At 36.6% G+C, this 27,573-nt stretch overlaps 1 protein-coding gene across 11 annotated transcripts in view; it reads right to left on the reverse strand.

The window, feature by feature from the left end:
• Positions 1-27,573, reverse strand: part of LOC111033023 (polypyrimidine tract-binding protein 2) — a 181,438-nt gene that overhangs the window by 49,327 nt on the left and 104,538 nt on the right. For all 11 annotated transcript variants that reach the window (XM_022313568.1, XM_022313566.1, XM_022313575.1 and 8 more), the window contains 2 exons: positions 12,773-12,880; positions 7,109-7,258 (listed from right to left, as the gene is read on the reverse strand). In XM_022313568.1, coding sequence (XP_022169260.1) covers positions 7,109-7,258; positions 12,773-12,880 — 258 coding nt within the window. The remainder of the gene's footprint in view (positions 1-7,108; positions 7,259-12,772; positions 12,881-27,573) is intronic.

The following is a 27,573-nucleotide window of genomic DNA, read 5'->3' on the forward strand; positions in this document are numbered from 1 at the left end:
CCCCCCCCCCCCACCCCCACCATACCGCGGCTGCGGGAAAGAGAACGCGGAGTTTGCGTCATATCGTTTTAATTGAATTGTTACGAAATATAATATAATACATAATTACGTGCTGTATATATATATATATATATATATATATTGTTCGTCAAGTATAACAATAATAGTAATAATAATAATAATAATAATAATAATAATATACGCGTAGGTATCCCTCTATTCTGAGGGGCCGTATATTATTCCGTGCCCGGCGACGGTGACAAAGGTTACCACTACAACTACACCCAAAACACACATAATATATTATGTACATATGTATACTAACACACACATCACGCGCTCGCGCACGGTTCATTTGGCCGGTTAAATTGCAAACGATAACGTGTATGCACACAACACACTACAACGTTGTTGTATAGTATTTTCAGGGTTCGACAGTGTTTGGTTTCCGTACCATACACGAATGTTTTCGCTTTCAATTATTATTTCATATACGGGTACTGGCGCGCATTTACGACGACGACTACGACTAGAGGGTGCTGGGGCTGCACACTCACACACACAAATACGTATGTGAGTGTGTAAGTGTGTGCAAATGTGTGTGTGTGTGTGTGTGGTTTGTACGTACAAGTACGAACTAGCCGGGGGTAGAGTGGTTTTGTTTACGTACCTGTCGCGCGCACATTAATTATGTCAAACACAATTAGGGATGTCCCCTCCTCACCCACCCGACCACTTGTACCACGCCATTTTACACCGCGTCGCCCTTTGGCTGGGATACTAAAAGGTGAAACGTTCGGTGAGGATGATGGTGAGGAGGCGAAAGCCGAGGGATTTAATCGAATTTCTTACGTTTGGCCCGGAGGCACGCACACACGATGTCGGCGGCGACGGCGTTGCCCATCAGTTTTACAAAACTTCTTTCGCTCTTTTTCTTAAAATGATTTCACACTAAACTATAATATAGCATCAGAAAGAACTCTAAGCACGCGGCGGGTTTATAATATATAGGTATAGGCAAGTCGACCTAGTACCAATGTGGATAAAAAATACTTGGCGAATCGTGAATATTTACCAACTGTAGCCAGCACTGCAGACTCGTAACAGAAAATCGAGATACATTTTAATCAGCACATTACCATCGCTCGTCAATGCATTATAAATGAGAATACGAATGAGTGATATGACGACGAGTTTTTTCTAAGGCGTCTATTTTTACCACGGCAGCCGCAAAAGTATACAATAACGTCATATAATAAACATAATGTATAACCTTTTGAGTGGTGAAAAAAACATTGAAAAATAACCCCTGGAATGGCTACCGTGATGAAAAATATTGTGTTTACACGGGTAAAAGAAGAAAGTTATATACTCAATATATTCTACCGTTGTTTTCGGTCCAAAAATATTCCACATATGCTTTAAGTCATCAAACAACAAGCACTCGCACACACATATTATATGTATTGTATTTACGGGACGTAACGCACACCTCCGAAACTCTTACGGATAGTCATAAAACCAATTTCCAAGCGATTTTTTCTACATCAGGCGATGGGCGAATGCACAATAGCACATATAGCTATCCACGGTATATATAGTGAATCTTGGCGGTAGCTTGAAAATATATATACTTTTGCTGTAGCTCGACCGCGGTAAAACTAATCGGCCGCGAGATAAGAAGGTGGCAAAAAAAGTAATGTTGACAAGGAGATTCGAACGCATTTAGTCTCTCACTATATACGCACCATCGCCACCGGGCCGACAGATATATACAATAAAGAGTGTAATGCGTATAGGAAAGAGCTTGCTCTGACAAATTTTCCAATCGCCTTAAACGACGGCGGGACGTCGCCACTCCACTTAGCACGCACAATGGGCGACGGAACGGAATCCGGCGAGCGCGTCCGCCACCCCTTACCCCTCTCTTTTGACCACCAACCCTTAGACGACCCTCGAACCCGCCCATGGACACGCGCGTGTAGTTCTTCCGCGATCGCGGTACGTATACAATGGCCGTGACGCGGGCGGCAGCGACAGGGACTCGACATGCGGTTCGTAAGTGGCCCGCGGCGCGAAAAACGATCTCCATTGTAAACGCGAAATTGAAAATACTATCCCTCCTTATTCCGTCGTCGTCGCTCGAAGCAAAATTCTGAACTTTTTCCATTCGACCGTTTCGCGGTAATACGCTTTACCGCGTGAGCGTTGTCAACCGCCGGACGGTATAATACTAATGATAGGGGGAAAAGAATAAATAAATAAACGATACTGAAAAAAAAAGCACCGTCAAAATAATATTAAATTGGATTTCGTCCGTCAGGAACGCCGTATACACATACATATTGTGTATATAATATATAAACGTGTGTGTGTGTGTGTGCACAAAGTATTATAAAGGTATAGTCTCTCTCCCCGGATGGAAAGGTTAATTTGACATGCGTTACCCGCGCGCCATCCGCACCGACCGAAAGCACTAAACAAAAAAGCAGTCGTAAAACGTTTTCCCAAAACTTCCGAAAAGACGTAGGTATTATAAAATATAAAAATAACCGACCTACCACTGCTTATACACACATATTCCCATATTAATGTTTACTGGGAGATTCGTCAAACGGCAAACACTGCTTATTATATAGATCCATTATAGTGTTTTTAATTTATTTTTTTGACGAACACATGTTTTTTTATTTCACTATTTGAAGCTGAATATAAATATCAAATTTTAGAGAGCACACGTTTTAGATATATTATACCAGAGCATCTAAGATTTTGTTGAGAAGGGTGTAATTGCAATATTAGTTCTATAGGAGTATCAATACTGTTACATATATATATATATATATATATATTGTTATACTCTATGAAATGTTTCACTAACTATAAACTTTTAATTGAAATCCTTATAAACAGCCAAATTAACATTTGTTACGATAGATCACAATAAAATATATACTTAAACTTTTTCAAAAAAGTATTCAGTTTTAAATTCAAAAGTTAAATAATTTGTTGTTATAAAAAAATTTGATCTCTTTGAAAAATACAATAACTTATAGCACGTCATTGATGATAAGCATTCGCTGCAGTCAAAAGGAATACACATTACACACTGCATGCACGACGCACGTATCTATCTTATTTAAATTAAGTTTAAGTGAATGGTGTTGTTATCATTACAACAAATATTCTGCGCAGTTCACGAAACTTTTACGATAACGACGGCACGTCGAAGTATCTATAAAAATGTTTTTTTCATACAGGTATCTATTCTACACTATAGTGTACACGCACTACTCAACAATGGATGACGCTACGACTGTGGCTGCCTCTCATGGCAGTCAAACTTAAAATATATTTACGGTTGTTGGGAAATATGGTTGAATAGTTTTGTAGTTTCTGGTATGCACGTACTTTACGTCGTAATGACGTACAAAAACCAAAATTACTTTGCGAGACTTTGCAGCTTTTGACATTTAAAACAACCCGCAGGCCGCAACTAGAGTCGTCATTATGTACACAAGCAACACGAAAATTGTACATAATATTGTTATTGCATATTCAACACTCATACACGAGTATTATGATATAATTATATATGGGTACTCAAAAAACAAGTGGGTTAACCAAACTGGTGAAATTTATATTTTACATAATAATAATAATATATGTGCAACAATATTATGAAAAAAATTTAAATATCTCGAGGAAAACTATACGATATAAATATGATTATACGTCTCTGCGTGAATATTTCCAAGCAGCGATGTTTTAAATTTTCTATTTTTTTCCTCCTCCACAAAACGTCTTACAAGAGAATTACACCAATGCGTAAATAACATATATATATATACATGAGCGATACTTTAACGAGAAACCCAGCTGAGAAGACATCGTTAGCAAAGCCATCGCCACCGCCTACTTCCACCTCCTTTTCATCGATCTTAACGGGCAAAACGTTTACACAACCATGCGCGCAAATCGATAACGTCTATAAATGAGCTTTATTTGGATTCATCCTTTTTCGTTATTTACCTCCGTCGATGTACAATATATAAATATTATATATATATAGTACGTACATAGTATAAAGGAACGGCAGAGACGGAAATTGCTCGTCATTTATCGAGATATTAATGGAATTAAACTTTGACCGGCAGTGTATTATATAGTGTTTTTTCAGCGTTTCGCGCAGAACTCGTTAACAGGTTAGCGCATTAATATACCTACTATTACATGTATAATATGAATTGTAATTTTATAGTATACATATATAAGCGAGTATGTACAACACCAATTCGCTTGACTATTTTATCATTCAAAACTAAATAATATATTATATAATGTGTAAAACTTGTTCAACAACAAGCTTGAAGCGAGTAGTAATAGGAGAATAGTTTGGTTAAAATATTTGAAAAATAAACTATTATTATTATTACACAATTAATTGAACGTGTGCGCGCCTATTAATTACACCGCAGCACCGGTACATTATAGGGTTTCTTAGCCCGAGCTTGAGGAGTGTTTTAAAATGATTATTCCGGTGAATACCACGGAATTCGGTTTGCTCTAAAGTTTCACGAGAGCGCCAACACAATAGATCCCAGACGCGTATGGCTGCCCGCAGTGTTAAAGATAATTGTAATTATTTTGCTGTAATAATGCACTATATAATATATTATATAAATATAATACGTATATGCATGCATATTCACCACAAAAGACCACGTGCCAGAGTAACTCGTGAAAATCGTAGTTGATGGATAATTTATTAATCGACGCGACAAATGTCTAAAATATACGGCGATAATTTCGTCGATTAAATGAGTTATTATTCATTGGTAAATAAACAGCCTGGGCCAATAGTGATACTAATTATCAATCGGAGCTTAAAATCTGGTACGATAATAAAATGTTTAGTTGAATAAAGTGGCAACAAAAATGATATTATAATCTAAATTCTTATATTCACCGTTACATAGATTTTTATTTGACGCATAAGGACACACATCACAATTTATACTACGGAGTTCACATGGCTACACCGTAAGACCCTATAGACAACAGATGCAACAAATATCGTGTCGAATATAACATATAGGTTCACACATATATATCATATAAAATATGTTTATATAAATACGCGTATATCCATGAAATACATGTAGCATAAACGAAAGGCGCCTCGAGGCATTTCGTGACAATTTTTCCTCTACTTTTTTTTCTTGTTGTTGTTCTCGCCGACTGCAAACAAGCGGCGCCCGAGTATAAACATAAGACGTGCATATATACGCGTATTATAGGTATACGCTCACTCGAGGGAAAACTATACGCTTTTCCTCGATACGTCAGACGTCGAGAGCACGCCGCCGAGGAGGATTTACAGCCTAGAAAGTTATATTATTCCGGTCGACTGGGCCGGTCTCGCCCGGCCGTGGAAAATAAAGACTGTCGAAACAAGGGTTTTTTTTTATTTATTTTTTTTTCGTCTCTTTTATTATTCGCCTCCTGCACTTCCGGTACAATACTCCTATTTACCCATGCATCGTGCGCGTATATACGTGTGTTCTTTGTGATCCATCAGGGTCGTAGTGAAAAAAAACATAAAAAAAAAAAACGAACGAACGAACGAGCGAACGAACGAACGTCGGGAATAAACGTTTGGACGGACGGCACGGTGTGGCGTTGGCGGTAACCTATATGTACCTATATAATATATAGGCAAAATAGAAGGGCGTGAAATATCGTGATTTCCTACAATCTCGCATTTATCTTGTCACCCTTTTACCCCTAAACCGGGCCTGCCGCATACGATTTATACATGTATATAGTATAGTGTATAGGTACATACAACATATATATATAGCACGACCCACTGCTGGAGCAGTGCCTACTATGGCTACTGGTATACAACACTATCAGGCAAAAGTGCACACGCAAACGCACGAAAAAATGTAATTATTATTATTATTGTTATTATTTGCCGTCGAAGCTTTGGCGGAGAGTAGATATGCCGTGACACTACAGTATGTCCCCGCCACCCGCAAACGCCCCTCTCACAAACGCCTATATACACGCTGCCGCACATACACTGGGGTGTGATCAATTTAAAAGGGTACAACTACACACCGCACCGTGAATGTCAATACCGTGAGAAATGCGCGTGCGGGTCGTTAATCTTTCATTAAATTTCGGTATATGCACGACAAGCACGTATTATACGCGACGACTATACCTATACCCCTGCTGCAAGCAACTACTGCAGAAAGAGGAAATTGAATTGAGCAAAAATACAAGAGAAAACGTGTCCGAAAACTCTCGCGCGTTATTACCGTAGTACACATATAATGTAGAAACAACAGAAAACTGGAGAATTCTGAATTTATAAAGCGCCACATGCATAATACAATATGCTCAACTTTTAACCGAACCAAACGTTTTAGCGCAAAACTATACATATTTTATTTGAAGTTGTTACATTTTTATTAAACGTCCGAATAAAACTGTCATTACAAAAAAATTGTTCCTTCGTCGGCGGAGAAACGCCACAAATAATTAATTAAATTATTATATTATTTAATACACGTTTTATAAGATGTCATTATTAATTATTAACGATTTTATATACTTATTAATTCATAATCTTTTTTAAAAGGAGAGTAAAAGGCCGTATAATTGGCATAACGAAATTTTCTCGCAAGTTATATTTAATAAATTAAAACCAATTACGACGTTTGAAAACTTCTAAACTCTAAATAAGCATAACGACAAAAATTACACTTTACAAATGACAAGTTTGTAACTCTACAGAAAGTTGTGACGCATATCTTATAATCTGTAAGAACTCGGTGGTTTAATGCTCTTATATAAACATTATGACGGCCTCTTAAGTCAGACAAAGTCATGAGCCGAAAACCCAATTTAAAAGATTATAAAAATAGTAAAAACTATTGTAAAATTATTTCCTCCCCACACCACCGCCGTATGTGATAAAATATATTATTATGGCAACCGATGTAATCAACGGAATGACCATACAAAAATTACTATAAATTAAGTATTTAATAATAATTGTACCGGCAATACTGCTGTATGATAATAACGTTCTTACCTGATTTTTGCCTTTGAGTACGAGCACGTTGGTGACTTTTCCGAACGGAATGCCCAGATGAATGACCTCGGCTTCGGTCACCTCGTTGGGTATGTTGCGTATGTGTATTACCCGGGATGGCTTGTTGTTAGCAGTTTTGTCGAGTTTGACCTGAAAATTATTTATATACTATTAAAATACACAGGTCTGAAAAAAATGGCAGTCGGACGGACGATGGGATTTCGGGCCTCACGCCAGCCACACGCACTGGCTTTGGCTAACTCGTAGACCGCAGACAAACGACCGGCCGAATTCAATTTGCGGCCAAAGGGCGCGGCGCCTGAAGGGATGGGCGAACGAGATGGGGCCGGTTGTCGAGCTATTACTCACCACATTTCTCTAGGATAGAATAAATGAATAAAAATCTATGGCGAAGCGCATAAGTCGAGTAATTTCGGGTAGTAACTGGACACAGAAGGGACCTACATAACTGTATCACTGCTCGGATACGAATCGTTAAAAACAGAGAACTGTGGTATATAGCTTAACTTTCTTCGTGTCGATAAAATTCCACTTAAAAATACAAAATCCGAATTCAAAAGGAATTTCGGACATATTATTATAATCGAATATGATCGTTTGAAATAAATCGTTGAAATCGTATACGTAAAATTTACAATTCTCCATAAACGTAAACAACGTATATGATAATATTATACGTATGAATAACAAACAATATAGATTGAACATTAGCAGAATATTGTATCAAAGGGAACATATGATGTGAGAGATTATGATAAAAACAATGTAACGAAACATTTAAATATAGATAAGTGCAACTTTTACATTAAATAAAAACTACACACAGAAAAGCTATTATTTTTTTATGTACATAACTTGATTTTAAATGCAAAACGATGATTTTATAATATATTGCATTTTTGATGTTAACCATGCCTTTGAGAACGTTACTGGAAATGCTTTTAGAGAAATATTTAAGATTGAATGTTCAACTACATAAGACTTTACACAATTCATGCAAATGTCACGTTTACTATAAGTAATACCCACGAAAGATGCTTTTACGATTTTTATCTTTGACGAGTATTATGTATTATATAAAATAATAAGCAAACGTATTTTGAAAAAAAAATCAAAACCGAAAGTAAAATATTGACGACTGGGTTGGAGAAGCATCACATTAATGTCTTAAAAAACTTCGACAAATTCACTGAAATTGCCATCATTCATCGGATCCCGCGGAGCATAATCTGGGATAGTTGGTTATTAAAGTTTTCGGACGCTTCGGTAAGAACAATGTCTTTCCGGGCGTCAACCCATGTGCAGACACGTATAAATACCACCTTGCAGGGTTTAAAAGTTTCTCTCGAATATTTAAATTAATTTAAGTTTCTTTTATGCTGGTTTCATAAGCCCCTTATTATAACTCTTTTCTCATAATAGCTTAGTTTACATTGTCAAGCGAGGATAATTTTTCAGTTACGCTTGATCCGCGGCACCATTAGCGTTGTCATTTTCAAGAAAGCAGCGTAGCGTCACCATTACGACCTACGACTGGTGCACGTACCTATATTAGATTTGTCGTACTTGATTTTTTATATTTTTGTAATAAATCTTTGATGAAGTGATTGTGCGAAGGACATAATAATATAATAAACACGTGTATACGCGACTGTTTATATACAGCGATCGAATTTCTTAGCGAGAGCTATAATTAATAACGGAGATTACTATAATTATGAAAATAATTATGTATTCGACTATTTTACAGGCGAACTACATAAATTTATTATACGACGCATAAGGTAAATATTATCATATAAATATATAAATATATATATATATATTATATACATTATAGAGGTATATGGTTATGTTATATATAATATTAAAAAACACGAGCTAAATACAACGAGGCTTGGAAAAAAAACCTTAATTTAATTACAGAGTATTTAAATAATATTTTATGCGTAATACTTTATAATTATTTGTTGGTTTTTTTCAGAAAAAAATAAACGTTTTCAGGGCACTAGGTATATAATATGCAAACACAGAGTATAAAGAGAATGGACTAATTAAATGCGGGCAGCGCGAGCTTGTTTGAAAATCGAAAATAAAAATCTACCTAATGTATACATGTTAGCGGGCAAAACATTTCGGTAAATCTTTTTTTTTTGTAAACAGGTAAACTTTTGAGACAAAATTAAAAATATCAGTTGTTTTTTATCAAACGCACTAAATACTGACACTTGTATATTGAAAATTTAAAAAAAAAAACATACCCAATACATTTTACATATGGAACAGTATCTTGTTGATGGAAAGAAGAGAAAATTCTAGCTATATTTAAATAAGTAAAACAAATTAAAAGCTACAGCGCGTATATGCTTCTGCAGGAGGTTGACTTGCGGTATGCCGGAAGCGAAAACGTTTCCATCCAGACGGACTTTAAAATTTAACTTTACAAACGCGCGCGATTTCCAAAGGCGACTCAAAGCAAACAAAAACGCGCCGGGACGACGACAACGACGACGAGTTTTATCAATTGATGTAAGTAAGACGAATTAATATCGTACCGAGAGATAGAGTAAACAGAGAAACACTGTACGAATATACATATATAGTTTCGTACACACTAGCCTGCAGGATTCTTCTTCGTTACGCCTCGGCGGAAAGAACGGCGAGGGGGTTACCCGTCTGTCTCTCGTTCCCAATTATCTCGGTTGTATTACCATCATCATCATCATCATAATGCTTTTAAACTCCTCTTTACAGTGACCTGCTGTAGTAATGCCTGCCGAAACTTTACGTCTCATGCCCACCATTCCCCCAGCCGTCGCTGTCGTTCGCCACTCAAACCGTATCTTTTCTTGCACGAACACAAGACACAAGTGCAGCGCGCTCCTCCCCGTGTAATTAATAATTCAACCGTAAACTCCTTTCAAATTATCCAGAGCGTTTAGCGCCCGAGCTAAATTACTACCACTGCTATACTACAGCCACTACTACTACTACTTACCTACTTACTACACACACGCACACACACAAATATATGCATAGCATGAGCAGAAGGACCAGCGGAAAATTTTTTTAAACTTTTTTTCACCCGTCCCCTCTGGAGCTCGGGGCAGCGTATAATTATTATTGTCCACTTTTTGCGTGTTCTTTTTCTCTTTTTAATTGTTCCTCGCCGCCAACTCTATAAATATATATCATACTGGACGGATTTCTCGCCCACCCTTGGCGCACCATCAACCACAAAATTGAATTAAAGGTGCCCGCACCTGATGAGAACCGCAACGGCAGCGGACACGATTCCACCACATCGTATATATATATAATATGTATAATATTATATATCACAAAATATATATACTATGCACTATATACTGAATAATACGCGGAGGGATGTATAATAAGATCGACTATATATAGGTCGTTGTAGGAGGAAGGGAGCGTTGGAAATATATATAATATTATATACGGTGAAATTTATAAATCCTTCACGTCTCGTAATAATAATGCAAGCGGCCCTCCAATACTGCCGCCGTCGCGTGGAGGAGATATACATTATTTCGGATTTCGTATGCAATTTTTTTCGCGCCTGTTAAAAATGAAAAATCGTAGTCAGCCGCAGAGCCCCGCGGTATAACGAGCAAAACGGGACACTCGGGTAGGTATATATCGAGCTTTTCTTTTTGTATATATATAACTACCCCCACGCCCGAAAGCGTTCAACCATCAAATTCGGTTTGAACGCAAGCACGTCACGTCCACCCTCTACCTCGGCCATCTCCCTGCCCGCCGTACATATAATATATATACTAGGTACCGCATTCAAACATTATTATGGCCTCGGCGTAGGAAATTTAATAAAGAAGAACAATATATTTTAAACACTGACTGGAAAACGATGTTATTAAAAATTTTCACTTTATACCTATAATATATATTATGTACCAGGTATATTATATATGTATATATATACTATACTTACAACACCGTAACCACGACTCGGACGCTTTTCTTTCGGTCTTCCCTGCACTAGCCCCACACGCCCCTGCCCTCGTTAGTCATAATTCCTCCCTCTTACTCTACTTATACATTTTTTATATGGCGCGAGCAATTGACAGACACCTTTCGATATAGTACCGCCGCTGACGTCTCATGTATACGCTGCACATAATGTGGTGGGTGTGTGTGTTTGGACGAGTTCAAGACCACTACCGACGAAAGGTGAGGAAATATCCACACTCGCACACACACACAACACACTCGCACACACACACACACAAACACACACACCTTTCCAGTGTCATACAAGTGTTCGATTGTTATTACTATTATTATTATGTTTTGCGTCCTGTGTTTTCAATACGGGTTGTCATGACAATCGGTTGTTCGTCTCGATTTCCACAACTCGGTAGCGAGCGGAGGAGGGTTGATGTCAACAAGTCGATACACTCACAACACGTCGAATATATAACGAGTGTGTCGACCGGCGACCGTTAGAAATGTACAGTAAATGACGATAGTTCATAGAAATGTATTATCGATGTACAAAAATAATTAGTTTCAGTAAATGGAACGTTGTAAATACACAGTTGTACCTGCGGATGCGTGTTACGTTTACCTACTAGTAAAATTGAAATTTTAAAATATTATTTTAAAAAACGTCTGGTGTGGTGTAAGATACGAATCTACAATGAGAATTCTGCGAATCTACCCCGAATGCAACAAAACCTAAACAAATATGTACATGAAATGAGGTTTCGTGAAAATTGCATTTCACAAACGCAATTCCTGACAGGAGATTTTCTTAGTCAATATTATCTTAAACGTAAAATAGGGGCAACGCGTCTTCGTAGAACTTTTTCTGTTTGCGAAACAACGATTTTTAAAAAATATATATATATATATTTGCATAAAAAGTTACTGGCGTATTTGTCAATCATCCATAGTGAGTTTTCCATCGAAGTTTGAGTTCACACACATGTCAAATGTTGATAAAAAAAAAAAATAACAAAAAATAACAATAATCGTAAAAAAAAGCAGAGAAAAGTTTATAAAAAAATAGAATAACTGCGAATTGTCACACGGGAACAGAATTTTGAATATGTTCGACCATATAACACACACATACACGCAAAGGATTCTACACATATTTTACAGATCCGATTAAAATTGGGCATCGAAAATAAAGCAACATAGTTTGGATTTAGACTTTAGGGGCCCGAGTTGAATAATATTAAAAATAATCAGCTCTCATATGAGCTTATACTGTCCTTAAATTGCTTATTACTTAAATAAAAACCTTGACGTTATGTGTGTTCAACTCGCCTCAAAGTTTTATAAAGCTTTATTTCACACACAGTAATAATTCATATTGTTCAGATAAATAAACTTAATCATAGCTAGATTAACTTTTTAAATTGAAATAATGTGTGCAATATTTTAATCCTCAGAAATAACCACAACAGCCGCGTAATTTGTAAAAATTAGTGACGCGACTATACTATCCAATTCGTATACAAATAATTTTCATGTAACTTTATTGTTAATTTCAGACTTAACTTGAGAAAATTATAATTATTGTTTTAATATATTTCAGGTTCACTAGAAAAATTCGTAAGTACAGTAACATAAATATATTTTAGTTTTTACCTTTTTCGCGTCATTATTGTTGTCCACGTGATTGGTTCCAATCGTGTCTCCGTTGCTCACCGGTCCTCCTTCAACCCCCGGTGATGTGACCATTTCGTCGGACCCGCGCTGTGAACAGAACGTGAAAAAACCATATGAAAAACACGAAGAATAAAAACTGCATCATAGACAGGGCACTGCTGTGACAGCAGGAGTTAAAAATATATAAAATGTTCGTTAACTATCGCGCTGACGTCGTTTTCGCAGGCGACCACTTCACTTCGTCCGCACAGCAGTAATAATATATAATATTATATACATACATAATATAATGTTCTAATGAAGCGCAATAGTCGTCATTAAAAGAAACGGGTAAAAAAATAGTCGTACATGGGGTGGACAAGTGGTTACGTATGTATAAATACAATACGAGTATACACACAAAAACCAACATATGTAAATACGCACACATATACGATACAACATCCATACAAGAGCACATTGCTTGTTTACGCAGTACCTAGTATATGTATTTTTTTCATTTTCTGTATACTAGAGTTGTATTGTGTGTGTGTGTATTATATTTATATATATATATGTACAGAATATATAATAACCTTTGTGCCGTCCACCTATCGCCAGAGCAAGTTTAAAAAAAAAAATGAAACGCATTTGTGCTGGGCGAGTGTCAAAAGAGCTTTTGCGGCGCGAATACGTGGCGCGGACAGCTCGTTTCGTTCTCTGCCACCACCACCACCACCCCAACCACGACCACGACCACGGTATTGCGGCGTTTGAACATTTCAAAAACCAAACTATATTGTAATACAACTAGTTGCTACGTAGCTGTTTGTATGGTGGTATATATAACACATGATATCCGTGTTCGAGGGGAATGATGCTATTATGTAACGATACGGATATCGTCGGTAATCGGCTCCCCGCGACAAAAGATCGAACAGCGGTAACTGAATAAGATACATTTTTATTTTTTTATTATATGCGTTGATTACATTTTACCGTCCCCAAAACGAGTACGACGGAAAATTTTATTCCCATCTACATTTTTTACGCTATATACTCGTACGTTTTTTTTTTATATCTGCTCATAATTTCGTTAGTTGGTGAAAAAAAAACGAATCAATTTCCGCAACAGTACCTCCAATAGGTATATATATTATACATACGTGTGTAGGTTTTTTTTTCGTACCCTCGTGAAAATAAATATTATCAGTTGGGTCTTGAAATTTTTACATCTACGCACTCGGGAACACTAAAACGCATAATTGGGTAAAACACCATTTCCCCGCCGTCGTCACCGCTCTGCAGCAGTCCGGTCGCAACGTTTTTAATACCTTCTATACACACCTGCAGCAGAGCTCAAAAGCGACTTTGAAACTTGACCGGTTATTACAAATATTATATATACATATAATTACAAACGTCCGGGTGGAGTGTAAAAATTAAAAAAAGCGTAATCCATCAAAAAAAAAAAATTAATAAATAAATAAAAAGAGGGATTGGGTGTTGTGTGTATACGCGCGATATTTTTGTTAAATCCGACGACAGCCGAATTACGGTATAAATAATCGTAATAAATAATAGTTTTTTAACCATCCAAACAAGTCAATTAAAATCTCGTCTGAAATACGTTAAAAAAATACAATATATATGTACAAGAGGGATGACAAAAACAAATGCTAAGCCGAGCTTTTCACGCCGACCACGTCACTTTGGTGAGTTCTAAAAATTAAAAATAGTTTTATACGACCGGATATTGTACAGGAGACTTTTTTTGTTTCGTTTTATTGTAATCATTATTATTATTTTTATTATTATTATTATGCAAATGTCGTTTACCGGGGCAGACTACGCTATAGGTACACAGAGTTCTTGAACGAGTAATTAGTTTTAAATAGGGCTTTGTGCGAGCGTGCGAGAAGCAGAGAGGAAATAAAATAACATTATATACTTTATAGCAAAATCCAGCCACCGGATGCTGGTCTTTTTTTATAATTTATAATTTTTTTTTCTTTTTTGGTACCCTGCAGAACTTAAAAAAACGTTAAAGTTTTTCCCCTTCGCGACACACGCCGTTTATATATTTACGATCAGCAGTAGGCGGAGGAGAAGTGGTTAATTGAAAACACGAATTGTGGATCTGACATGACCAGTATGAAAAATCGTGAAATAAAGAAAGTAGGTAATAATAATATTAAAAAGTAAGAATCATACACTAAATACCATAGTATAAAGTATCGGAACAGGTAGAATATACAATATATTGTTATGATATTATAATATTGTATCACATAATCGAGTTTTATAAATATTATATACTTGCATCGACACGAAATAGGAAAAATCTTTTGCGGTGCATAGATACCTGGTATTTTATTATTACAACTGAAGTTTTACTTTGCGTGCGGCGCAGTGAGATTTATAATTATAACTATCGAATTTTTTTTTTGCGGTCAGACAATAAAAATGTTGCGTGTTCGCGATTTATGTTCCAAACAAACAAGGCAAAAACAAAAAAATAATATTTCTTTGAACGCTATAGGATATTTTCTGATCTCTGTGTAGTGTATATATATAATACAGATGACGTTGCCGCAGTGGTCGTGACACGCTCGCGCACCGATTTCGGACTCAGCGGAGCACAAAGATTAGTATCGAAAAGATGCTCGGCGATCCGTGATAATGAACCGATGACAGATAGTCCTTGATTCGAACAAGTGTCCGTATATAATTCGAAGCCTTCTCGACGATAATAATGAAGAAATACCAATAAATAATATTATTTATAATATACACGACAATGGTTGTCTGACCTTAGGCGATTTTGTTTTCTGCACAAAGCAACAGTAGTATAATAATATAATCTTACACCCATTTATCACACCGGACAGTATACATCATAATATACGACTTGCTGGAGAGTATACGCGATGAACTAATTTTTGTTTTAATTTTCTCTTCCACAGGCAGGCCACTTAAGTCAAAAGTAAATGTAACGAAACCACACACATATATTATTTTAGATACGCTCATACGCATAATATGATGATACACCGACGATCCGCAATTTAGGTGAAATAATTGTTATAGAGGCTTTATTGTTCAATCACCAAGTTTTTTTACATGTCAAAGTCACGGGTAGGTACATTTATATCTGAATATATACATTGTAAAAGTTCGTACGTCCGTGCCTCCGGATAAACGAAGAACACTGCAGAGAAGTGATATCGGACAATGCGTTAAAAATCAAACCCATCATTGGGCGGGAAAAATATATTCACCACCACTAGCTTTTCAAACATGTTATATATAAGTGCAATAGTCCAGAGCGGTGACCAAAAATATCGTTTCTTTCCGTAAATCACGGTTTTAAATCAATCGACAAGACAAAAATGATAAAACATACATTATTGTCCAATCATAATATAATAATACGTTATAATTTATATTATATAAATGAGGTCGACGTCAGCTGCAGTACATACGCCCGGCATCTCTGCGGTACCTACTGCAGGATATAATATAAAGTCAATAAATAAGGTCGCGTGTACGTATGATTACTATGCATATAAGGAGTGCAAAGCCGCGTTTCCCAGGGGTATTACAAGAATTCCGAATATTGAAGGATATCACAAACCAAAATTACCTATCAGCGGGGATGATCTATTCAGAGTGAACGGCCGCCACCGCCCCGTGCAAAGTATAATGATGATATTATACGCAATATCGGAGGCATCGGATCAAAGACGGTGATGCCATTGAATTGCCTATACGGAGCGCCGTCTGAAGACATGGCAAACAGTAAGGTATAAAAATATTAAAGTATAAACGACATTGTCCACATATATATATGAGTGGCAGAGTTCGAGTGCTTTGTTCGAAAAAATTGTTCGATCCGTCTTTGCGATTACCCTGGCCAAAGACCGGACGAAGGCAAAAACGGTTAAGCCGATTCCCGGCAGAGCCAAGTCTTGGAAGATATAAAAACCCTCGTTATTTATTTTCATTTTTTTTTTTTACTCGCGACGAGTGTGTACGCAGTAAGACGCGCACAAAACCGTAATATGTCAAAGACATATGGAAACCTAATTCCCCTTTCCCCTATAAACGAATATAATAATAATATTTATATCCATAGATACACCGGACTCGGGGCAAAATAAATATAAATAAATAAAAAAAAAAGAGTAAAGAATCTATCGGCTTTGTCGTATGTTCATCGTCAAAGAGTATAATATATATATATAACTTCTTTTATAGTAAATCGGTATACAGTGATAAATCGGCCGGTGAGGCACGGGTGGCGTATTCGTTCTATTCCCCGACGGCACACAAACCCGAAATTGATTTTCGTCGTTTCGGCCAAACGAGGCGTGGAGAAAAAATAAATGTCGAACGAACGACACTGAGGTAAAGAAAAAAAAAAACGTGTCTCGACGCCGAAAAGTAAATAAGGGGACGGTGGTCTGATCCATGTCCCCGTGGGGAGGTTCTAGCCGTCCGAATCCAGTTGGATTTCTGCGGAAAATCCGTAAAAATACATTACACACCGGTCGAAGCTACAACTGGGCTACTGAAAAATAATGGCCATATGACAGTCCAAACCGTCTGGCGATTCGTTAAGGCTCAGAACGAACCAATCCTGAAAAATGTATCAATATACTATGTACATACTACACGCGTATATATTTTAAAATCAGTGGTGGGTACCTAAATATTCTAAAAAGTGACTAAAAACGAAACGTTCTGCACTCATTCGACCTTGACTCGGGTTTTTGACGAATAATGTAACATATTATTATATGATAGCAGTTGTTTTTTTAGAGATCACCGTTTTACATCAGTATTATGATATAGGGTGCTATGGTATATATAATTAGAGAAAACTGAAAAGAAATACGAATAGCATATTATATTATTATAGGTACATACGACAAAACGCCTGGAATTGTGAGGTGCACTAAGTTGTAAAATAATACGTATATATACATGATATTTAGCTAGGTCTAGACTTATATTATGTGACGATTTGAGCGTATAATAAATAATAATACTCTAGGATATAATAGCTACCTACCATCGTGCGTATTGACCCGAGTTATCAAATTCACCGGCATCAATTTATCACACGGGTATGATATATGATTACAAATTTCCATTTAATCTAGTCCTTTAATGGATATAATATATATTTAACCATTATTTCTACGGAGTTCGTACGTGATTTTATTAAAAACTCGCACGCGTATTAAACGTACACACATTGATCGATATCGCTCGGGGGTGAAGTACACATCACACGCATGCATATAATATATATATATATATACGTATAATAATAATATACATGAATATGTTACGATGTTATTATGCGGCGGAATAAGAATATATTCATACATCCGACGTTGTTCTTCCAGCTAGCGTCGTGCACGATTTCGCGAAAACACCGAGGGGGTTCGGCACTTCTTGGGTGCCTACCCCGACCCCCAGCCCAACACCAAACCTAGCGAAAGGAGTAAAAATTCAGAATTTGGTAAAAGCTAATTTCCTCCGCGGAGAATTCGACGCATAATCCAGGAAATCCGGCGCATTTATTATTTACAGCCAGTCACAAAGTGCTTTTCGCCTCGTTTTATCCGCCCTTTGTTTGTATACCATTTCACGGGGGTGCATAACGCCACTCTCTTTCTCTCCTTTTCCTCAAGTGCGCATGTATGTGTGGGTGTTCGCGTACGTTTCTTTTTTTTTTTTTTTGTTTGTAAAACAATACCGTGTATACTCCTGCGTGGCGTTAGACATTCAGCAGCAACATTTACGTTCGACGCGTTTTTTTAGGCTTCTGAATAATGCATGAACGTATTTTGAAAAGTGAATTTTTTACTCGTCAAATCGAATGCGTTCCGTACACGCCGCCACGAGTATCCCATTATATATTTTAATCCGCGGTCTATCAATCATATTACACCTGTCGGGGTCCCTACGTTTTTCTTTTTTCCCCGTCCCCTTAAACTGTCTCAGAACCGCACAAAATAAACACACGCAATATGTATATATATTGCATTGGTTAGGCATGTGCAAGCTCTACTTTAATACTCTGAGGCTGTACACTCTGAAGCGAGTCATTGAGTTAAATAGTGAATCGAAGAATATATATTTAACCAACTGTTCGGGCGATAACGAAATAAAAAATAACAAAAAATAAGGAACTACACAGGGGGAGTATTTTCACCGATAAAAGCGATAACCCGTTTGCAGTGGTACTACGTCGTGTAGTCAGTTTACGATTTCATAATTCAAAATTGTGTTGTACACGTACAAAGCTGAGGGTGCAAAAACACAAAATTAGTTATTATGAGAGGCGACGTAAACTATAATATAATATTATATTATAATAAGTGTACTACACGTAGGTTAGGTATACCAGGAGTGCTCCACTGTCCGCTGTAAATAAAATATATACGCATAAGAGACATTTGTAAACACGCTCATTTACACACACATACGTTGATAAATAAATAAACGTACATACATTTATAGAAGTTACGTAATATACAAATCGTGCGGGGACCACGGTCGCAACGCGAGAGGGGAAAGAGGAAACAAATCGCCGGTAAATTTATTTTATTTTCCCCCGCGCTCTTCTACACCGCACACGCTATTGCTCTCACATATATACGCACGAGCGTGTGTACGCACATATATATATATAAGTACGCCATCATAAAGCCGGATGTAACCGTTTTTCCGTGGCACCGCGTAATAGTAATGCCAAATCACAGGGGAGGATACTAACCACGTGTATATTATGTATATGTATGAGCGCTCTCAGTGTCTCGTCGTTTAACCATAAAACTAGACAAATAACGCACACAAATGGCTATAAAGAGAATTGTCACATCACAACCATACACCCAAGCTCGCGCACAAGTGACGTATTTAAATTGATAATTTTCATTTTTATTTTGGTATTTTTTCCAGCAGCACCCACTTTAATATCTACGTATATTATATAGGTAGTTGTGAGTCTGCAGTACATTGTTAGTAGGTATACTAGCTAACTTTAAAAACCACAATATCTATATCGAAGCCTAGTTCAGATATTAGGTTTGGTTGGTGCTGCCGTTGGTTTTTGTTTTAATTAGGTCAAGCCAAAAAAGAATTCTTTGCATACAAATAGACAATACAACTTTGTTGGATAAGAGAAGACATTTTTTTTTTTTGTTATTTAAATTGTTTTTTGACAGTTAACTGACACTTGTTATTATTATTAAAAATATTTTATTTATTTTTTTATCACACCTATGTTTTTTTTTTGCTATTTTTCATAATTTTATACTAATATTCCATATAGCCATGCTATATCGTCGTTCCGTCATTTATTTTCTTCCCCTATTTTAAACTAGGTGTTGAATTATGGTCGACGGTTGTTGCTTATAATATAATTTTGGGGGCAATTGGTTAATTTTTCCATACGTAGTTTGGAGGGAGAGGGAGGGGAATAGGAAAAATAAAAAAAAAATTCAACAAACTTGTTTATATATAATATCAAAAAACGAAAAACACAAACCGACACTCGTACATAGACCTAATACCTGTTATATTATAGTGGTATGTAATATTTTTCAATGAGTCTTAAAAGGACGATTCAGGCCTGTCAATAGGTTTGAAATTCATTAAAACAACACGCACGGGTGACGCGTACGACAGAGGTTTGGCGAGACAGGGGATAGCTTGCATAGAGCTTTTCTACGTTACATAGCCTCTTCGCCCACGAGGAAATCTAAAAACTGATCACGAAGGACGGAGCAAAAATACAAAGAATTTAAAGTAAAAGTAAAAAAAAAATATATATGTATATAAAGAGACTATAGGAAGATTGTATTTGATTTGTGAAAGAACGTTTGTGCTGTTGTACATAATAAAATGAAAACACGTCGGCAATACTTTTTATGCGCTTATTAATTGGTTTACGCTGAACGGAGAAACGTACATAAAACAACGTTTCTTTGAACGCCGCCGTCTTTTTGTTCCCTTCAGAATCCTTTTGAGGCGGAACATCTCTCGTCCGACAGCGGACGGGGGAAAATAATACATAAAATTGTACAAACACAAATATTTTAAATATAAATATATACACACGGACTCAACTGCGGCGATCTACACGCCGGCTCCAATAGCAATTACATCAGAATCTCTTTCGACGCATCCCGCTTTGCCATAACTATGAGCGAAGTACGCGCTAAAGCGAGTATTTTTTCTTAATAAAACGCGATTATAAACGAATTAGGTGGAAAATGCTATTACGATTATGATATATTTTTTTTCCTCATCATTATCATACTTGTAATGCAAATTATAAAAATTATTCCTAAGTAGAGAAAAAATATCAAATTATCTATATTTCAAACAGATTAATAATATAATATTAATGAATGATAAAAACGCCAACATAGAATATAATACAGTAGGTACAGAGGTATATATAATATGTACATTGTACTGCACCAATAACAGTATGTATGTGCCTTTATATACATTATATGTCTTCTTAGACTTCCAATCTTCCTCAACTTGTACTTCGAAGGCAGTAATACATAATAAAAGATTTTTCTGAACATGATTAAAAAACATTATACGATTCCAGAAAAAATAAACGGACTCCACACACAACATGACATTTTTGTATTTTTATTATGGGACTTCCGTCTGATTACCAGTGTTTACGCGTATTGAAAAAAAAAACAAGAAAAAGGACCTCGTCAGCAGTTGAATACTACTATAGTCGGTCGATTATATTGAGTAAAAAGTTGTGAACGTTTAGTGAATTGAAAAATCTCACGAAAAAAACAATAAAAACTCCGAAACATGAAAAAAAAACCTAAACAACAGACGTCACGACTATATTATACACTGGGAGATTATTTTAATGTAAAGCACTCATTATTTTAGAATAGTGAAACATAATTTTGCACGATTCCGATGCCTTGTGGCACTCCATTCGACCAATCAAAATTGTAAACAAGAAGGTACTGATAAGTCATATTTAATTAACTATTATAAATACTCGTTTAATATTAAATGTTCGTAAATACTCAACAAAAAATATTTTATTAATAATGCATAATACAGTAATTTGAAAAATTAAAACTTAAAAACTTAAAAACTGAAAGGCTAAAAATTAGCAAAAAATGTATTTTGTAATTTTTACTAAACTCTGGCTATATATAGCATGTAGATATATTATATACATTACTATTGTTGTTGCCACGTCTTAAGCGGTTTAAGAATAACGTCATCATATTATATAATAACATACGCAGTTAAACGTAAACATAATATGCAGCAGTCTATAGCTAATAGAATGCATGCACAGAGCGCGGTTTCATTATTCTGGCTCAACATAATTATGTATACATAAATTAATAACATTAAAATATGTTCATTTTAAATAAAATTTAATTCATTTTTTGAATAAAAATAGATTTAGACCATAATACAAATTACCTACTTATATATATATATGTATATTTATTATTTATATACAACGGATATAACTTACTTAAACATCGCGCATAGCATAGTATTGCATTATATTTAATACGGGATCGATGGAGGTGATTGGCGCCAATTATATGATAATATTTTAGAAATTAGATAGGTACGATTTTTTACGACTGTGGTGGATCGGGGCAGCTACGCCTGCCGTATGCGGTGTGGCCCTAAGGACTGCTTTAAAAAGCTGATGAGTAGCTTTCGATGAAGTCAAATGTGATTATTATAATATGTATTATCATGTGTATCATAGTTTATCGTGGCGGTAAAGACCGCAATTATATCATATTGTTGTATATATGCTGTGCGTATTTCGAAACACTCAATCTCGGCTATATTTTAGGGCACGCGATTTACGGCAGAACGTCCATATAATGCGTCTTCACTAAATAAAATAAACATCAACGACGACACCACGCGGTAGAATAAAGAACGCAAATGCGCACGTTGACTATTACAACTAAGTAAAAACGGTGATTTCGAACGAACTTATAAATGCGTATTTTGCCAACATAGGTACAGTATTTTACTAACCTCGCATCCGACGAACGGAATAACACATGGGAAATGAGATTATACGGCCCGGCGGTTAAATCTCGCCGCGTATTAGTACTATATAAGCAAATATCTCCACGTACGCATCGCGTTCAGTTTATCGAGTTAATAACTTGACTGTTTGACTTAACTATTATGGAACTCTGGCAAGGCGTATATAATTACATTTGAATCGAATCAGACGTTAAAATTGATGGCCAAGAAACTTTGGTGGAACCCTGCACGCGAGTTTGATGATTAGCACCACTATATTTCAGCGAGCGTGAGCGCGCGAGCGTGATATCCAACACGATATAATATTATTAATTATGCATGTAGTCGTATAACGATAAAAAGCTACAAAAAAAAAAACGGAGCTGGAAAAATTGAATGCACGGTGTACAATGACGTATATTTTTTTTTTTATTATTATTATTATTATTATTATTGCACTAAACGAACGCCGAGTAAAATATTACAATATCGTTCCGACGACAAATTATAATAAAACGCGAAACATAGGTACGCCCGTGTATTATGTATAGGTACAAAACAGCAACAGCGACACAACCTCAACGATAACGGCGGTAGTTTCGATTGTTAAAAATACACAAATGCGCGACGGCGAGGATAAAATAAAGTAATTTTTCTGCTTCAAACCAAGTTCAAAAGTTTTTAACGTTTAAACTTTTTAACGATTAGTCGATATTTTATCACAGTTGGGCAACTGCAACACTCCACTGGAAACACGGGTCGTACGCGCGCCTATAAAAACACTAATTCTCGAGTACCTCGTGTCCTTTAGGGATTCGACAAAAGTGTGCGCAAGCGGCGTAGTATTCTCAAACACATGTACTACGTAAATTCGTTTACATTTATATAAGTATGTCTATGTTTAGTGCATTTCGCAAAACGTCTTCGACGGCAAAATCTCCTCACGGCTGCCTCTACCCATGGTAACCCTTCTGTACCCCAATACGCTCCGTCCACAAGCCCCGAGGAGCGTTTCCGGTCGAATTCAAACTGAATAACCCTTCCATAAGATTTCCGACGTTTCTTCCGGTGGCGCGAGCGGCAGAGCGCGAACACGTACTCCAACAGAAATATACCTACGGGTATAGGTATGTAATATAGTACAGTAAACACGTTGGAACCGTCGACAAGGATCAACAAGTCATTAACGTTGATTGCCCGTGTACGCACGCACGCACGTGAAACGTGTTTAATAGGGCGGGCTGAGTATACGGATGAGTATACAGAGGTGGTGTGGTGGCGATACATATTGGAGGTAATTCGACGTATTGACGTGTGGCAGTGACGGAAGTGAATTATTAAATCGATTGTACGTTTACCGAACGCCATTATTGTCTGGTCAATGGCCCTGCAAGGAATCGCAAGTTCGTATAGTGCATATTATTATACATTTCAGATTATTTGTTTATCGTCAGTTTTTTTTTTTTTTGTAATATATTCCAATCAGTCCAATCAACAGTTTTGAGAAAAGACGAGACATACCGCTTGAGGAGGGACAAAAATAACAAGGTTGTTGCAGGTCGAATTATTATTAATAAATTTAAATCGCCAAGTGTGACAGGGCAGGCAAAGAGGCAAAGAACTGCAATAGAACCGAAGTGTGTGACGGGTACTTTTTTGCTCAAGCCGTCATAAAATAATACTACAATTTTAGAGGGTATACTTATATATATATATATATATGACTCTATAAGGGTGCATATGGAGGTGTTTTTCTTGGATCGCATTCTCCTCTTAACGCGGCAACAAAATAACATTACATCGTAACGTATCGAAAAAGATATTTCATCTTTTAGATTATAGGAAAACGTATCGAATTTGTATACATTTTTTTTACGGTAAAGAGTGAAATAATATGTACATAATATAAAACATGTACGCACACACTTTAAAAATGTGTATAAAGGGTCGTATAACGCTCGTGGAGAAGAGACTGCAAAGAGGAGGTGAGAAAAGGGGGAGAGTGACAGAGAGTTGGGTAGATGGGGAGGTAGCAGAGGATGTTGGTATAAAAAACTGACCGCAGCCGAACCAATGAATAATAATTATTGTTATTATTATGGAAACATCGGGGCAGCCAGGGTGGTAATAAACAAGCGGCACCCCACCGATACATATCCCCACTCTACCACCCCGGCGGTCTACGATCGCCGGCGGGGGACGTTCGTAAGGGATATAAATCGTTGAACACAGAGGTCTCAGGTGATGCGAGATACCTTAACGGCCCTACTCTAAGCCCGAAAGGCCGATGGCACCGGTGACCCCCCCGTGTAAATATAATATATACATATATAAATACGAACGCGTGGTTATTGATGGTACCTAGGAACTTACGCGAGTGTGCGCGAATGTGTATTATAGTTGCATATATATATATATATTTAATATAGATACTAAATAAACAAAAAGGGGTTTTTTTTATTATAATTATCTACTGGCCGGCCGCGGCTTCGTTCGGACGACGCGTTTTAACTTTCTGATTTCGACAAGCCATGTACAGTCCTATTATTGTGATCATCTATTGCTATTGCTGCTCTATAGAACTCACTATACCTCACACACCCACCCCTACAAACATACCCAGCCAAAAATCGCATGAGGGGAGTTCAATGCACGTCTGTGGCGTGTGTATGTGTATGTATATGTACTTTTATTATATATATACATATAATTTATACGTCGCATTGACGTCGCACGACGTGTCTAATGATACGGCCGAGTGACAGCGCCATTATCCCCACACAACTTGCCCACTCCTCTCTTGCCACCACCGTCATCGTAGTCGTCGGAGGTGGCTGAAGCGATGGCGGGGTTCATTAATTTAACGCGCTCTTCCACCCCGCACCCACACGATTCCCACCAACCATTCTACTCCACACCCAGGCACAACCTGCAGACGATTCGGGCACACAATAACATATTCATGTTAAATCCAACCCTATCTCCGTCACCTTCGCCGTGGTGGTAACACTTTCTAGTATCGTCACCTCTCACCATTATATGTATACAAATACAATATTATATACATATATACATACATACAAACATACATATATATACACATTCACTGCGTACATTTAATAATAGATGTCAACTAAGATTAAACTACATACATGAACGAGCTAAGTAGGTAGTAAAAGTAAAATTTGTATTTTACATCCAGAGAAACGGTTCAACGAGTGGACCACCCGGTCACCCGCAGGATAAAGTATTAGACTCAAATCAATCACATTTATATATATTATAGTTAAATTACTGGAAAGACTTAAAGCTGAGTTTGGCATGGGTTTAATGTGAGGTACGCGAACATAGTATACAAGTGGCTCGTTATATCGCTGTAAAATACTTCAGATGATTTATATTTATTAGTTATTCGAAGTATTAATACAAAATTTGATTTGAATAGGTATACCATCACAAACTATACAGGAACACGTAATATACCGTAGCGTTACGAGTTTTTTTTCAACACCCATAAAACATCGTTAGGCACTTTTTATGGGACTCTGCAGGAACACATACAAAAATAAATAAATCCATGTTCAATGGTTGTCTTACATTATTACAGCCGTTGTTCATGTCAATTGATATTACTATATTTACAATGATATTTAAAAAGAACGTAGTTACGTAAAATAAAAAAAGATAAGTAATTTCGTGTTAAATAAAAACACATCAAATTGATTAAAACGAAAAAAACACGCAAGAGCAAATAACCACGTCAAAGTGGAAACAACATAATCTTAAATTAAAAAAAAACTTGTGAGATATATTTTTACACTATACACTGAAATAACTACTACTGCAATCGGCCGTTAATACAATCACGTGAATCAAAAAAAAAAAAAAAACATATCGACAAATGGCGCATAGGGTACATACAATAATAGCTGTGTTTAAGTCACAATTTGAAGCACAACATACAGCTTAAGTAAAATATTTATCATAATGATAATATTTATTCAAATAAACTATAAAATGAAGTATGGACAGCATCACTAACGAACTCGCTTTAAAATTAAAATATTTTTATTAAAAACCGACGGTAGGGCCAAGTTGCTGTCGATTATTAGTTTGATAAAGGATAAATTTACTTTAACACCTAAAACAATTCAAAATTGAATTGAAAATGCGAAAAGAAAATTTGCTAAGTAATTAGTATATTATGTGCGTGTATGACACACAACAAAATGCGCGTGTAGGCATTTCCTTGACATTCTCTGCAATGTCATTGAGAAGTTCGAATGTCTAAGAACAATAATCATAAACTTTTAGCGCGAATATTTGAAAATATTATTGTATAGGAAGGTGCTATTATAATCATAGCGAGTAACAGCGCTGACGAATTCCGAAAGGCGACGGCCTGAGAATTATCGAAAAACCGGCGCACGCTAACCTATATATACCCACGATAAGGAACTGAGATAACGTTCAACGACAAACGAACGCATTCTCGGGCGCTGTGACGACCAACTCGTATTATCACACGTCTGGTTTCGTTTAATTGTGGCGGCGAGAATACAACAACGATCACAATAATAATAATAGTAAAAATAATAATTATAATGACGTTGGCGGCAGCGTTGAGAGGGGGAGAGAAATACGTCGACTGCAAAGAGTCGACGGTCGTCGTAGCGGCAGCGGCAGTCACGGACCGGTGCCCGGTCAGGAATCCGTGACTT

This window comes from Myzus persicae, unplaced genomic scaffold (genome assembly GCF_001856785.1).
Source record: "Myzus persicae strain clone G006 unplaced genomic scaffold, MPER_G0061.0, whole genome shotgun sequence".
In the NCBI taxonomy this organism is placed as follows: domain Eukaryota; kingdom Metazoa; phylum Arthropoda; class Insecta; order Hemiptera; family Aphididae; genus Myzus; species Myzus persicae.